The sequence below is a fragment of the Scyliorhinus canicula genome, chromosome 2 (assembly GCF_902713615.1).
Source record: "Scyliorhinus canicula chromosome 2, sScyCan1.1, whole genome shotgun sequence".
NCBI lineage: Eukaryota > Metazoa > Chordata > Chondrichthyes > Carcharhiniformes > Scyliorhinidae > Scyliorhinus > Scyliorhinus canicula.
In genome coordinates this window covers 103537001-103553695 of record NC_052147.1, presented here as the reverse complement: position 1 = coordinate 103553695, position 16695 = coordinate 103537001, and the positions used below count along the sequence as shown (strand labels likewise).

Here is a 16695-nt window from a genome sequence, read left to right as displayed (position 1 = left end):
GCCCTTGCTTTTCCTGATATTAACGATCTAGACCTTGGTGTACAGGGCACAATTTCAAAATTTGTGGCTGATTCGAAACTTGGAAGCATTGTGAAACGTGAAGAGGAGATCATAGAACTTCAAAAGGACATAGACAAGTTAGTGAAGTGAGTGGAAAGGTGGCAGAAGTTCATTGCAAAGAGAGACAGTAGGTGGGATTTTCCACCCTTTCCCATCAGTGGGAACTTCCAGTCCTGCCAATGTTGATCCTCTGTGGCGGATTAACCGGCGGCGGGGCGGGGTGAGCCATGCAAAAGCGGGAAGATCCTGCTGATGGCCAATGGCTTGCTGCATCTGCTGCAGGAAAACCTACCATGTGCAATGCTGATGGTATTCCCAGCCAATATAAAATAATGGATGCAACTCTAAAGCACATGCAGGAACAGAGGGACCTGGCTATATATGCGCATAAATCGTTGAAAGTGGCAGGACAGGTTGAAGAGCAGTTAATTAAGCATAGGTATCCCAGGCTTTATCAATAGGGACATAGAGAACAAGAGGTTACGTTGAACTTGTATAAGCCACTAATTTGGCCTCAGCTGGAGTATTGGACAGTTCTGGGCATCGCACTTTAGGGAGGAGTGTAGGCATTGGAGAGTGCAGAATAGATTCAACAGGGTGGTCCCGGTGATGAGGAACTTCAGCTATGAAGATAGACTGCGGAAGTTAGGACCGTTTATCTTAGAAAAGAGAAGGTTGAGAGGATATTTGATAGAGGTATTCAAAATCATGATGGGTTTGGAACAGAGTAGATAGGGGGAAACAGAGTAGATAGGGGGAAACTATTCTCACTTGTGAAAGGTTCGAGAATGAGGGGGCACAGATTTAAAGTGATTGGCAAAAGTAACATGAGAAAAAAAATTGTTCATGCGGCGAGTGGTTAAGGTTTAGAATGCACTGCCTTTGAGTGTCATGGAGGCAGGTTCAATCGAAGTATTCAAAAGGAAATTAGGCTGTCACTTGAGCAGGAGGAATGTGCGAGGTTCCGGGAGAAGGCGATGGAAATGACGCTGAAGTGAATTCCTCATTTAAAGAGCTGGCACAGACCAGATGGGCGAGTGGGCTCTTTCTGCACTGCAACAATTCCATGAGATAGCGGCAGTCACTATCTCAGGATGACCCAAATGTTTTACAGCCAGCGAAGTTTCTTTAGAAGTGTAGTCATAGTCGTAGGGGAATAAGGCAGACACGCTCCCATAAACAGCAGTTAAGTAAACAACAGAATCATACAAACCTACAGCACAGGAGGCGATCTGGGGCCATCAAGCTTGTGCTGGATCTTTGAAAGATCAATTGCACTTAGTCCATGTGCCAGCCTTTTTTTTTGTTTGTAACCCTGTAGGTTCCATATCAAACTTCCTTGTAAAATTACTTATGGAACAAACTTCTGTTTCTTCAGGTAGAATATTCCAGCTCCCCACAGCTCTCCGAGTGAAAACAACTTCCTCATCTCCGCTGTTGCCAATTATTTTAAACTCATGACCATTGATTGTTGACCCATTCTGTCTCCAATCCATCAAAACCCTAATCTTCTTGAAAGCCTCTATCTATTAAGTCACCTTTTAACCTCTCTGTTCCAAGGAGAACAGTCTCTTTTCCAACCCCTCCTCATAACACCTTGGTAAACATCCTCTTGTCTTGTTATGTTCTTGGCATAGCATAAGCGGCTTCCTTATGGTGCACTCTGACAAAGGAAGGTTCAGACGTGGAGATAACTTCAACGTGTTAATTAACTATTTACACTTCTCCTACTCGGGTTCGCCACTACTGTTGATCCTTCTATAGCTACTCAGACTGACAAACCAGTCTGTTACAATCCACGTGTTGGGAGTGATATTGAATCAACCCTGTGTCTCTACTCACTGACTGTCTCCACTGAAAAGAGGAAGATCATGTGTGTTGTGTCCTTTATATATAGGTTGGTGTAATGCCCTCCTGTGGTCATGTGGTCCTGTCACCTCTGTGTGTGTGTCGTGAATGCCCATTGGTCATGTCCTATCTAACTGTTCTATTGGTTGAGTGTCTGTGTGTCATGTCTCTGGTGCTCCCTCCAGTGTCTAGCTAGTCTACATGTATTTACATTAACCCCTTGTGTATTTACAGTGATGCATATCACCACACCTCTGTGACCTGTCTAATGTCTTTACTTCTTTCCTGAAATGCAGTGCCCAGCATTGTCTGCAGTTCTCCAGCTGAGGCCTAACCAGTCATTTATAAAGTACAAGCATTATCTCTTTGTTTTGGTATTTGGTGCCTGTATTTATAAACACAAGTAACCAATATGCTTTGTTAGCCACCTTATCACCCTGTCCACTTGGATTTGTGCAGATAAACACACTCTTTGCTCATCTAAACTTTTCAAAATGGTGCCATTTATGATTAAAATGTCCACATAAAGCACACACTTCTCTGCATTGAACTCTGCCAAGCTACTGCACATTACACCATCCTCATTGCGTCATCCTGAATCTAGCGTTGTCACTATCTACTAAATGAACAATTTTCAATCATCTGCAGAATTTATGAATACTGCTCCCGACATCTGAGTCTAGAGGCTGGATTTTCAAGGAGTTGGGCCACCTCTGGGACCCTTTAAAAGTGGAAAGTGGGAGGAGAAGATATCTGGCTATTTGTTTCTGTTGATACAGATGGCCTCATTGTGAGTGCTTGGCTGTGCTCCATGACTCCCTAATGGATTAGCTCACCAGAGATCTGTTTTCAAAGGTGCACGAGGAGTGTTTGCTTTCATTAACGTCTTTATGATGTGATAATAAGTCGGGTGGCACAGCGGTGCAGTGGTTAGCACTGCTGCCGACAGCGCTGAGGACCTGGGTTCGATCCCGGCCCCGGGTCATTCTCATATGGAGTATACACATTCTCCCCGTGTCTGCGTGGGTTCCACCCCATAACCCAAAGATGTGCAGGGTAGGTGGATTGGCCAGGCTAAATTGCCCCCTAATTGGATGAAAATAATTGGGTACTCTAAATTTATTTTAAATTTTAAAATGATATTATTATTTATTTTAACTTGCCAATATCTTGACCTTTATTTGGACAATTTTAAGAGGTGTGAAGTCAGGTATCTGTGATTGTTAATGGCTGTCAGATTGACACTGATATAGGTTTGTTAAAGCAGCAATAAAATGATTGGCAATCATTTTCAAATCAGATTCCTGAATGGGTGTTTTTCATACGTCTTTCAGGACTGGCCATTGTTATTTTACGACTCATTGCTTATATGGTACATACTGGGTGAGTGGACATGGGGGTGGCATGGGAGTGCGTGAAGGGGTGGAGGGCCTAACAGACTTTAACACAGTTGGGACCAAGTCCCAGAGAGTCGAGTTGGGTTCTACTAATCAGCTTGCCTTGGCACTCACCCGCCTTCATGGCCTCCTCCAAACTTCCTCCAGAGGTGGCAGGCCTAACTTCATCTTTGCCCCCACCTCCCTGGAATAGGGACAGGCACTCCAACATCTGCAATGCAAAAACTTTCTCCACAAGGAGATGACAATATACACCTGTTCTAGGCCTGCCCCAGACTTGTCTGGTTTTGGACAGCCTTCTTCGAGGCAATGTCCAAGGTTGCAGGGGTGAGGATAGAGCCGTGTCTGTGAGTGGCAGTCTTCGGGGTATCGGGACAGCCAGAGTAAAACATGGTGAAGGGGGGCGATGCCCTTGCCTTTGCTTCCTTAATCACCTGCCGGACAATCCTGCTCAGCTGGCGATCAGCAGCACCACCCACCGCTGCAGACTGGCTGGCGGACCTGTCGGAATTTCTCCACCTGGAGAAGATTAGGTGCACCTTCAGAAGGTCAGAGGATGGCTTCTGCAAAGCATGTGGGCCATTCACCAACTGGTTCGAAGACCTATTTGAACAGTTGACACCAACAATTGATAGAGCGGGGGGGGCGCACGGGAGCCAGCGGGGCCACAGGGAGCAGACAGGATGGGGGGGGGAAACAGGTGGGGGGGGCAAGAAAGCCATAGAGGCCCCCTCCGCCCTCCAATTGGCCTGCCCCCGACCATGGTGGCTGCGGACTGAGTCCGGGCCTCTAGCAATGGCCACAGGTAGTGGATACTCTCTGAGTACGCTGCTTTTTGGGGCCCGGAGACTCGGGGAACCAGCACCGGTCCCGATTCCATGCACGGAAATAAATTCTCTGCCCCGGTGCCGGACGTGATTTTGGCGTCAGGATGCGGAGAATGCAGCCGGCAAATTGACGCGGACCCCTCACCGACTCTGGTACCGGTAAGGGGCTAGCACCGGCGCCCTGTGAAATGCCTGCGATCGCGCAGAGAATGGCCGGGTCCCGGGCAGCACAAGCACACGACTGACGATCTACACCGATCGCCTGTACAACATGGCGCCAGCCGTGCCGTAACCTAACCTGCCATCCCCAGCCCCCCCCCCCCCCCCCGGCTGGCCACTGCCCCACCACTCCCAGCTGTCGCAGACGCCTCCCGACCAGCGGCATGGATCCGATCGAGACTGGCGGCACTGGTCACAGTCTGCAGCCGACACGCTGGCTCAGAACACACATGTCCCGCGCCGTTGGGAACTCAGCCCATTGTGGGCGGAGCATCGTGAGTGGGTCAGCCGATGGTGCGCATCATGACGATGTCAGTTTGGAGCGGGCAGAGAATGGCGGACCAGCATCAAACCGGTGCAGACACTGATTTTGGCGTCAGAATTCATTTTCCGTCCGATCGGCGAACGCTCTTCCGGCGTCGGGCTGCACAGAATCCCGTCCCCTGAAACAGCGCAAAAGGGTGGTGAGGAGGAGGGGGAGGCAAGGGGGGGGGGGGGGGGGGGGGGGCAATACCGAAAAAGAACAACATAAATTGTAACCATTTCATCTATCCTTAATGAACGTACAGTGTGCAAATGTAAAACTTTAATAAAAATGGCGTCTGAGTAACAGAGCCCAAACTGACCTTGAGGACACCATTGCAAACTATGTCCAAATAATCTGCCTTTAGTGATGTTGTTTGAGAGGTCAATATTGTCAGGAAGTCAGAGATAAATCCTTTCTCCAAAATAGCACCATGAGATTTTGATCAATCTCCTGAGAGGGCTTGGTCTAACATCTTATCCAAAATAAATGGCACCTCCGAAATTGCTGCACTCTCTGAATGCTTCATTTTGCACTGAAGTCACTGGATTAGAGCTTGAACATGCTACCTTGTGTTCACAATGGATCCCCAATAGATCTGACTTGTCCTAATGAGTTTAATTAAGCAATAGGCATATTGTCACTTTGGTCTTCATCAAACATTTCCATACAATATATTGTCCTTTTCTGGAATGGTCCTTCAGTGCTCCTCCAGCCACTATCTCATTGTCTCCATGTCACCATGTCTCTGTGACGTTCTGGTCTCTCGTAGGCAAAGACAGTGGAAGAAAAGCGTCTCTGGACACATCACATAAAGAGACTGATTCTAGAGAATCATCATGCCATCGTTCCACAGAAGGTGAGCTGCGATTTGAATCATAACAGGTTGCACAGCATAGCACAGCATTCAATGCCAGGTCCATCAAAGTAATTAGAAGGCAATGTTTAATGCTGGCTCCATCATGGTTATTACAGCCAGTATTTAACAACATTCTCCCCTGGGCCTTGCATTCTGACCCCACACAGACACCTTCAGGATAAGTGTCCTTGTTGAGATGGAGACTGGATGAGGGATGCTGATGTGGATAGCAACGCTGCCCTTTCACCTATGAGTCACTGCTTTGGTCTCGACCTACTCCAGTTCAATCTAACTCACTTCGACCTATCTCATTCTAACCAAACCATTCTAATCCAATCTGCTCTATCCAATCCAGGCTGTTGAAGTGAATAATTGCTCTCTGTTGGCGTCTTGCTGGTACCATGGCTTCAACCACAGATGCACATAGAACATGGAACATACAGTGCAGAAGGAGGCCATTCGGCCCATCGAGTCTGCACTTAAGCCCTCATTTCCACCCTATCCCCGTAACCCAATAGCCCCACCCGTCCTTTTTGGTCACTAAGTGCAATTTATCACAGCCAATCCACCTAACCTGCACGTCTTTAGACTGTGGGAGGAAACCGGAGCACCCGGAGGAAACCCACGCAGACATGGGGAGAACGTGCAGACTCCGCACAGACAGTGACCATGCTAACCGGTAGCACATGACTTGGAATGTATCTTGCTGTTTGCCTCTGCTTCCTTAATATAGTGCATGAAGTATTAAGCAGTTGCTCATGATGCCAGCCACCCTGACTTGTGTAATGCTGATAGAATACCTTTTGCTCCTTGCTTTACAGCATCTTGATGTTTTATTGTTTCCTTTCAGGCCAAGGAAGCCATTTTGGAAATTGATTCCTACTGTAAGTAACACATTCTCAAACTAAGAAATCATTTAAATGCAATGCAGATTCTGGAAGTCTGAAATAAAAACTAAGTGCTGGAAATACTCAGCAGGTCTGGCAGCATCTGTGCAGAGAGAAACAGTTGATTCTTCAATTGGAAAATGACTCTTATTCGGTCCTGGACTCAAAAAGTGAATTCTGTTTCTCTCTCCACAGATGCTGCCAGACCTGAATATTTCCGGCACTTTCTGTTTTTTTAATAAATTTAGAGTACCCAATTCTTTTTTTTTTGGGTTGTGTGGGGTGAGACCCACGCAGACACGGGGAGAATGTGCAAACTCCACACGGACAGTGACCCGGGGCCAGGATCGAACCCGGGTCCTCGGGGGAGAGGGGGGGAGGAGGGAGGGAGGGAGTGGGGAGAGGGAGGGAGGGAGGGGGGAAGGGAGGGGGAGGGGGAAGGGAGGGGGAGGGGGAGGGGGAAGGGAGGGGGAGGGAGGAGTGGGGGGAGGGGCGAGGGGGGGAGGGAGGGGGAGGAGAGGGGGAGGGGGAGAGGAGGGGGGGAGGGGAGGGAGTGGGGGAGGGGAGGGGGGGGGGGCATGAGACAACAGTGCTAACCACAGCACCACCGTGCTGCTCCCAGCACTTTGTTTCTGATAAATTGTTATATTGCCTTAAATATTTCCTTTGGAAATCTACATCTTCTTTGTCTCACCTTATCAAAACTAAAAGGCTGGGGAGAGTGGAGCCTTAAGGGTTTTGAAAACTCCTGCAGCATGAGTTTGAATATATCCCAGACAGATAGGGAGAGTGTCAGGATCTCTATGTGAAATTAGGTTCGGTGAACTCATAATAGGTACAAGTCTCCAGTATAAAATTGCCCAAATCAGGCACTGCATGGTCCATTACACCTAGAGCAACCACAAGGATACCTAGTATGAGAATTGAGACTGGGCTGGTGCAGTAAAGGGGATTTGTATTGGGGTTGGAGCTGAGGCTGAATATTGGGGTAGAGTAGAGAGAGGTTTGGCTCAACATTTCACCTGGGAACATATGAAGCAGACTCCAGAATGCAACAATCTTCACCAGTGCCCAGGGATGGGCTGACTGTGTGTAACAAGCTTGGGACAGCTCGCATTAAGTGCCTGGCTCGTCGGTCTACCCACCCCTTCTTCAAAGGGCAACCCACACAAAAGTCAATTGTTCCCTATTGTTAGCATTCCAAAGAGACTAGATAACGTTTCATCTTATTCACAACATTAATCCCAGAGGACACAGGCCTCTCGTGAAGTCAAGAAAATTGAAAACTATATTTCAGTGAGTGCTCAACCAATGGAATGGAATCCAGTGGTAGACAGTGGAAACAGTTAGCACTGATTAAATAAAAATGCAAGTTGGATTGATTACTTTCTGAATAAAATATTTTGGGATCGGTATATGAGTATTTTGACATGTGGTAATGATAGGATGTCTGGGAGGAAAAGGTGACTTTGGACCCATGCTTGAGACTATTTTAGACTAATTAATATAATTGGGCAACAAATTCATTATTACTGAACTAGGCAACTAACAGAATGGTGGGAAAACTAGGGGCAGGATTTTCCAGCCATGTGCTGCTTGGTGAAGGGAGGCGGTGCGCCAGTCGCTGACGGCAGGATTCTCTGCTCCCGCCGCTGTCAATGGGATTTCCCATTGAAGCCACCCCATGCTGCCAGGAAACCCATGGGTGGGGGTGAGCTGCCGGCAGGACCAGAAGATCCTAACAGCCAGAAAATTCTGACCTTGGTGAACCTTAGTCTTTTCTCATTTAGCTATTCCTAAATATTGTGATGGATGGTCGATGAGTAATTGATTGCCTTTCCTACTGCGATCCCTCTAGATCCTTCCAAGTACCGCTACAGCCCAGAACGGTCAAAAAAATCCATATCCACTCAATCGACGGAGGAATTCTTGAGCTGCCGCAGGGGTCGTAGGCAGTCTGGTAAGGCCTAGTCTGGAGCCGGACATGCAAGCAACGGACAGTGTGAGCTGGAATATATCCTTCCCCTCCCATCTTAGCCTAACCCCATTTGATTAACTGGGGAATTGGCATGGGGAGGATTATACAGAGCAGTTGTAGAATGGTTACAACACAGAAGGAGGCCATTCGGCCTGTCCAGTCCCGTGCTACATTTTTTTAAAAAGCAGATTCAGACTCCCAGGCTGCCTGCAATCTCAGTGGCCTGGAGAAGTCCTCTCTTCATATCTCCTTAAGAGTGCGAGGTTGCAGCCCCTCTTCCATTAGCTGAAGGGGCTGCTCCTCAGTTTCTGACTAAACTTCAGTCCCAGGTTCCTGATCAATGGCCACCCAATGCAGAAGAGAGTGAGCATATTGGAGGCTGAGCCTGGCCAAGGTTCAGGCAGCATGCATTCAGGAAAGGGGCAGGGTTTTCCGGCCTGATTGCCCGACTCTCTCCAATGGATACATTTGCACCTGGTTGTGCTTGAGGCTTTCTGCAACTGGTGGGCATCAGAGGAATTTTGGAATGCTTTATCAATCCGAAAAGTAAAATTTTAATTTGATTTTTTAAATTTTATTTTCGTTGAAGTTCCAGTTAAAGGGTTGCATCTTTTTTTAAGAAGGAGGCCCTTGCCACCTTTTAATTGGTGCTGACATCAATTATCGTTAAAGACCTGGTGAGCTTTTTTTTTTGCACTTTTAATTCTTTCATGCAATGTGGGCAAAGCCAACATTTGTTTCCCATCCCTAATTGCCCTTGAATTGAGTGGCTTGCTGGGCCATTTCAGAGGACAATTAGAGTAAATCACATTGCTAAGAGTCTGGAGTCACATGTAGGCCACGGCAGGTAATGATGGCAGATTTCAATCCTGATAGGACATTCGTGAACCAGATTTTTTTTTGCGACAATGATAATTGTCATGGTCAGCATTTCTGAGGCTAGTTTTCAATTCCAGATTTTATGAATTTTCGCCAGATGCCGCAGTGGGATTTGAACCCATGTTCCCAGAGCATGGGCCTCTGAATTACTTGCCCAGTGACATTTCCACGATGTCACCATCTCCCCTTAAGCTGACCTTGATTAGGGAGCAGGAATCCTCATTCAATTGTAGTTCCATCACTCTCAGCATTTCACTAAGCAGGAACCAAGGGGAGTCTCAGGCAGTCGGCCTATGCATTTAGGCTTGAGGTACCCCTGGACGAGTGGCTCAGCTCACTGACATCCATAAACATTGGGGCCGCCAGAGGCACCATTTACAATGCTGGCATAAGCTTGCTTTGTTCACGGGTGCTGCTGAAAATCATCTCAATCCCTCAGAAACTGGAGCGCTTCTACATTGTTTTCCAGGCCTACTGTCAAACTTGGGCACTGCATCATAAATAGGCTGCATTAGACTCACTTTGATTTTCTACACTGTGCACAAGAGGAACAGGTGGCACATTCAAATGCAAGAGGAACTCCACTCCACAGACTGTAAACAACAATAACAACAACAACTTTCATTTATGTAGCACCTTTAATGTAGTAAAACATCGCAAGCTGCTTCGGAGGAATGCCAACCGACAATACCTGTTACCGAATCGCATGAGGTTGGTCAAAGGGATTGCTTTTTAGGAGGCACTTGGAGCACAGTCAGAGAGGTTTAGGGAGGAAATTCCAGAGTTTAAGGCCACAACCACCAGTGGTGGGTCAAAGGGAATGCAAAACCAGAGTTGGGAGGAGTGCAGTTCTCAAGGGATAGTTGGGTCGGAAATGTTTCTGCTGAAGTGCGCAACCACTGCAAACCCACTGTGCTGAAAACCACAGTGATCCTGAATGGAGAGAACATGAAACAACTGTTAATGTGCTCATCCGTGCTCTGAACTGGAATCTTCACAAGTCAGGTGACAGGAATGTTAGGACATGCATTAAGGGCCCATCAATTTGGGTGGCAATAATGTATTTTTTTCCCTTTTCCCCTTGCAGAGCCGACGAAACAGATCCTGAAATCTCTGGTGCAGAGCGGTGAGTGAAATTACTCCCAAAGAATAATAAATAGCTGGTCAGGGATTTCCCATTCCTGCTTGCAGCGGGAATCATCCTGGGTGCGGAACGGAAAATCTTACGGACTGGCTAAAGGTGCGTCTATTTCGGGGTGAAATTTCCCGTACCAGAAAACCCCGGCCCTGGAGCTTCTGATGCTCCTCTATTCCCTGTTGTTCTCCACTGAAGGTGCCACCTCTTATAGTGGACCAGTTGCACGGGTGTAGGCAGTATTTCATCCAGGGGTCCATTCTTCACCTTTCATCCCTGTCCCCCACGTCTCCCAAACCCCCCCTAACCAGCTCCACTTAGTGAATGCTAGGCGGGCGGAGGGGGGAGGGGGATTCATGACTGAAAATATAATGCACACAGCTACAGAACACAGAGACAGGAGAAGGCCAGTCAGCCATCCATTCCTGGTCCACAGTTCACTTGGATAATGGCTGATATGCACCTTAATTGCATCCGCCGCCTTGCGCCTTAGTTCTTCCACATGCTAAAATAACAAAAATCTACCAATCTCAATTTAGACATTTTCAATTGAGCCCGGACAGCATGTTGGGGAGGGGAGTTGTGAATTTCCACCACCATTTTTGTGAAGAAGTGATTTCTGATATCACCCCAAATTGGACTACCTCTAATTTTGAACTTCTGCCCCTTTTTGGATTTCCCCAAAAGAGGAAATAGTTCCTGTCCATCCATGCTATCAAATAGTTGAATCATCATAAATCCTTCAAATCGATTACCCCTTAAGTTTTGATACTCGATGCAGTACAAACCTAGTCTGTGCATCTCATGCTTTATAATTAAGCCCTTCTAGCCCGCATATTGCATGGTCAATATCTCCAAATGTTAGTAATTCCCTCTCCAAATTATAGTCAATCTCAAGACTTTGAGTGATATTTTATTTCCAGATCTAAAAATAGCTCCTGAAAGATTAAAGTCTGAGAAATGAAGGCTGATGATCAGAAGCAAACTGGAAAAATAAAACATTGGTGTCTGACACGGAATAAATTCCTCTCCTTGCCCTGAAATGCTGGTCCATTCCTGGGATAGTGGTTTCTTAGACACCTCTGATAATTCAATCCACCGTGGAGACTAGGAATGCCAGTGGACTATTATTAGCCTGTGGGGAGAGCACAGGTGAGCGGATATGGGCCTCAACGGCGTTTATCCAACATACAGGATCAAGCTTGTCGGACTCTAAAAGAAAGACTGGTCTTTATATAGGAGCTTTCACAACCTTTGTGCCAAAGCACTTTGCAATCAATTAAGCACTTTTGAAGTAGCATCGCTAGCACTGTAGGTGACCAATTTGCATCCAGTGAGACCTCACAAACAGCAATGTGATAATGACCAGATCGTCGATTTTTCGTGCCATGGGATTTTTTTACACTGAGAGGGCTTTGGATTACTGTGTTATCTGAAAAACCTCACCCTTGACAGTGCTGTAGCCACTCAGCGCTGCACTGAAACATCAGCCTAGATTGTGTACTCAAGTCTCTGGTGTGGAAACTTGACCCCATGACCGTCTGACTCAAGAAGCAAGGGTGACACCGCTGACTTTTACCATTCTGATTTCTCCACTCGCCTTTTATTCACACAACCTCTATTTGGGGGGGGTGGGGGGTTTGAGGAGGCTGGATTAGCGGTTTGATGGCGGGCTGAATCCCAAGGGATGTTGAAATCAAAACGAGGTGGGCTCACCTCCCGCACCAGAGACCTGAGCACAAATGCTCGGCCAAAATCCAAGGGAGCACTGAGGAAACATCCCACTGTTGCAAGTGCCCATTTTTGGAGACATTGTTAAACCAAAGTCCCAGTCACCCTCTCAGGTGGATGTATTAAAACATCCCAATGCACTCTTTATATATTTTTTTTTAATCCCCCAAACAATCACAAAAAAAAGAAATCTGGTCATTATCACATTGCTGGTGCTGGAGAAATTGGCTGCCACATTTCCTACATTACAATAGTGGTTACACTTCAGAAAGTATTTCATTGGTTGTACTGTACTTTGGGTCATGAAAGGCATTAGAGAAATGCTCATCTTTCCTTCCTGCCAACTGATTGGTTTCTCCCATCTCTCCACCTTTTCTCACTGCACAACATGCGGTGTCATCAGCTGGGGGGCTGGGTGGCGGTTTCTCCATCTCCCCTCTTTAAGACTGATCATACCTTCCCCCGTTGGGAAGGCCTCCTGATTCTTCATATCTAATGTTCTCTCCCTTTCTCTCTTCCTCCTTTCCCACACTCATTCCTTTCAACACGACGGCTGCGCCCCCGAATGCTGCAGTTTCTCTAAAGGTAAGAAGAACACCTCTCCTTTCATTTCACTGTAATCCTGGTCATTTTTTTATTGAGTCCCGGTAGTCTTGGTGAACATGCACATGCCCAACTGGGATGGCACGGTCGTTTTAAAAATTTTTTATGGTACCCAATTATTATTTTTGGGCGGCCAGGCAGCAACTGATCGACTCCATCCTGGTCTCCAAGGCCCCGACCATTGAGCTTCTGGCGTAGAAGAAAAAGCTACAAATCGACTTTCATAGAATTTACAGTGCAGAAGGAGGCCTTTCGTCCCATTGAGTCAGTACCGGCCCTTTGAAAGAGCACCCCATTTAAGCCCACACTTCCAACCTATCCCCGTAACCCAGTGACCCCTTATGACCTTTTTTTTGGACACTAAGGGCAATTTAGCATGGCCAATCCTCCTAACCTGCACATCTTTGGACTATGGAGGAAACTGGAGCACCCGGAGGAAACCCACGCACACACGGGGAGAACGTGCAGATTCCGCACAGACAATGACCCAAGCCGGAATCAAACCTGGAACCTTTGAGCTGTGAAGTAACTGTGCTAACCACTGTGCTATCCATCAAGAAGGCAGTACACCAACTCCGCCAGACATGGGGGACCTTTAATGAGCATGGAGAGAAGGCTGGCTGCCTGCTGGCTCACCAGCTGAGAAGGCAGGCGGCCACAAAGGCGATAGCCAAGGTATAGGACAGCAGAGGCGGTCTGGTAGCCGAACCTAAAAAAGGTCAGCCAAGCATTTGAGGCCTTCTACCGGGGACTGTACACCTCCAAACCCCCCGACATGGACTTGGGAATGAAACTGTACCTCGATGGACTGGACATGCCAGTCTTGGGGGGCCAACAGACAGGTGGAGCTGAAAGCACCAATAAGACTGGGGACGGTCATGCAGAGTATCAACTCCATGCAGGCAGGAAAGGTGCTGAGACTGGAAGGGTTCCTGGTGGACTACTACAAAATATTTGCACCAGCTCTTGCCCCGCACCTACGGGAGATGTTCACGAGTGGCATCCTGACTCCAACACTAACATAGGCTACAATATTGCTGAAACCCAAAATAACAAAGACTCGACGGAATGTGGATCATGTAGACTAATTTTGCTGCTGAACGTAGACGCCAAAATATTCACAAACGGTCCTGGCCAAGAGACTGGAGAACTACATACCAGAGGTGGTCGCAGAGGACCAGACACGCTTTGTCAAGGGTAGACAACTAACTGCGAATATCAGTTAGCTGCTGAATGTGATACTGACCCCATCTGGGGAGAGAATACCAGGGTCTGGATTCTCCAATTTCCAGGCTATGTCCAGAGGATCCATGGCACTCCCAGCCCCGCCAGCAAAACACACATCCAGCCAGTGGTGGCAGCAGCCCTAGAACCTGGAACCAGATGAGACAACACTTCAGCTTAACCGAGGTGTCCACCATGGCCCCAATCTGCGGCAACCACGGTTCCCAGCAGCCATGCTTGACACCACCTTTAAGAGGTGGAGACGGGACAGGAGGACAGTAGCGATTAAGGACTTCTACACGGGGGACAGACTTGCGACCTTAGAAAAGCTGACGGATAGACTGGAACTACTGAACGGATAGAAACTCCAACATCGACAAATCAAACACTTTCTTCACAAGAAGACGATGAGGTATCCTAGAGCCCTGAGAGACACAATGTTGGAAGAACTACTAGACGCGGACAGTACGAAAGAAAGGAACTGTGGGGATATATATGAATGACTTTTAGAAAGGGCAAGAGCAGCACTGGATGGAGCAAAGCAGAAGTGGGAGGATGAACTAGGGACGGAAGTAGGGTGTGGAATCTGGAGCGAAGCACTAAGCAGGGCCAACTCCACCTCCTCCTGCGCAAGGCTCAGCCTCATGCACTTTGAAGTGGTGCACAGAGCGCACCTGACCAGGATTTGAATGAGCAGGTTCCTCCCGGGGGTTGAGACCTGGCCAACCACACCCACATGTTCTGGGCCTGCCCCAGACTTGTCGGGTTCTGGACAGGCTTCTTCAAGGAGATTCCCAAGATTGTGGGGGTGAGGGTGGAGCCTTGCCCGAAAGTGGTATCGGACCAGGCAGAACTACATACGGGGAAGAGGGCCAACACCCTTGCCTTTGCTTCCCTAATCGCACGCCGGAGAATCCTGCTCGGCTAGTGATTAGCAGCACCACTCACAGCTTCAGACTAGCCGGCAGACCTTCCCCACCTGGAAAAGATCAAATACGCCATCTGAGGGTCAGATGAAGGCTTCCACAAAGCGTGAGGCAATTCATCAGCCTGTTCCAAGACCTGTTTGAAGCCAATAACGGAGAGAAAGGGAGGGGGTGGGGTGCGGGGATGTACAGGAATCACTAGGGCCACATAAAGCAGGCAGGAATGGGGGGGGGGGTGCCGGCAACAGGGGAGAGCCCCAAGGAAACTGCACGACAGTACCCAGGGAGAGATTGACGAGAGGGCCAGAGGATCCCCCCACAAAGCCTTGAGAACAAAATGGGCGGTAAATAATCCATCGGAGGAAAGGGCCTAAGCCCCAAAATAACAGGATGGAGGGGAGGAGGGGGGGGGGGGGGGGGAAGAGAGAGAGTGAGAGAGGGAGTGCCAAAAAATACAAATTGCATGTAAATTGTAAGCACTGTTGCGTCACAGCGCCAGGGTCCCAGGTTCGATTCCTGGCTGGATCACTCTGTGAGGAATCTTCCCTCTTTTAACAGGTAATAGGGAAGGCACATAGAATGTTGGCCTTTATATCAAAGGAAATCGAGTACTTTTGGTCCACTTATCTAAGGAAAGATATACTGACATTGGCGGTAGTAGAGAAAGTTCACTAGGTTGATCCCGGGTATGGAGGGATTTTCTTATGAGGAGAGGTTGAGTAGGTTGGACTTGTGTTAATTAGAGTTTAGAAGGGTGAGAGGCAAGCTTATTGAGACATATAGGATTCTCAGCGGGCTTGACAGGTTAGATGTTGAGAGGTTGTTTCCCTCAGTGGGAGAGTCTAAGACCAGAGGGCACAATCTCCGAGTAAGTGATTGCCCATTTAAGACGGAGAAGAGGAGGAATTTCTTCTTTCAGAGGGTAATGCCAAGTCTGGGCAGATTTGATGTTGTGGCTGATGTATTCACTCAATTAGTTTAAACAAAATGCACAGGAGGAAAACTAGCGGCCAAAGGTGGACCCTCGTATGGGATAGACCAGTTGCTTTACAAATCTCTTGCTGATCTTGAGTCCCCTCCCCTGGTGTTAACATGGCCTCAAAATGGCGTGTGGGATTTTACTGCCCTGTCACTACAAGCGCCATATGGCCAACTCCATTTAAAAAAAGCTGTCTTAAGATGTCTGCCTATTTCTAAATGTATTAACTCGTGCTTGTACATTGATATAGGCGCAAGGGAACTTGTATCTGTGAAAGAACAAATCGGGCTGCTCATCCTGTGTTTCAAATAACCCACTGATACTTTCAATTTAGACAAATTTCCCAACACCCCCAATGTCCTTCATACCCAACCATCCAAAATCTATCTCCATCAATCCAACTACTACTGAAGCAAACCAGACAAATATCACAACACCAATCTCTTCAGAGACCTGTTATAATAGTAAGGGAAAGATGGGAAGATCAAAGGATATTGAAGCTTGTTTATTGTTTATGTCCTCCAATAGGCTCTGAATCTTTTTTAAAAAATGATTTTCAAATTTATTCTCGGGATGTGAATGCTGCTGATAAGATAATAGTTTGATGCAATTGAACCGCTTCAGTGTACACCTTCACAGGGCACTTAAAAATCAGTTGTATTAATGTAGGACTGGAATCAAGCTGGGTGATGACAGCATTTGTTGCCCAGTCCTAGTTATCAGTGAGATGGTGGTCAATAATTATTGAACCATTGGAAAAAGTCTTGAATTTTTAGAGCACCTCTTACAATTTTGGGACATAGCAAACTGCATCGGAGCCAGCGAAAGACTTTAGAAGT

The 16695-nt window shown here is 47.4% G+C and overlaps 1 protein-coding gene across 12 annotated transcripts in view; it reads left to right on the top strand.

Annotated features, from left to right (window-relative positions):
- The window catches only part of LOC119956761 (pleckstrin homology domain-containing family G member 3-like), a 299355-nt gene that overhangs the window by 268357 nt on the left and 14303 nt on the right, over nt 1-16695 (top strand). For all 12 annotated transcript variants that reach the window (XM_038784155.1, XM_038784182.1, XM_038784145.1 and 9 more), the window contains 5 exons: nt 5428-5514; nt 6365-6398; nt 8260-8361; nt 10346-10384; nt 12699-12709. In XM_038784155.1, the coding sequence (XP_038640083.1) occupies nt 5428-5514; nt 6365-6398; nt 8260-8361; nt 10346-10384; nt 12699-12709 (273 nt within the window). The remainder of the gene's footprint in view (nt 1-5427; nt 5515-6364; nt 6399-8259; nt 8362-10345; nt 10385-12698; nt 12710-16695) is intronic.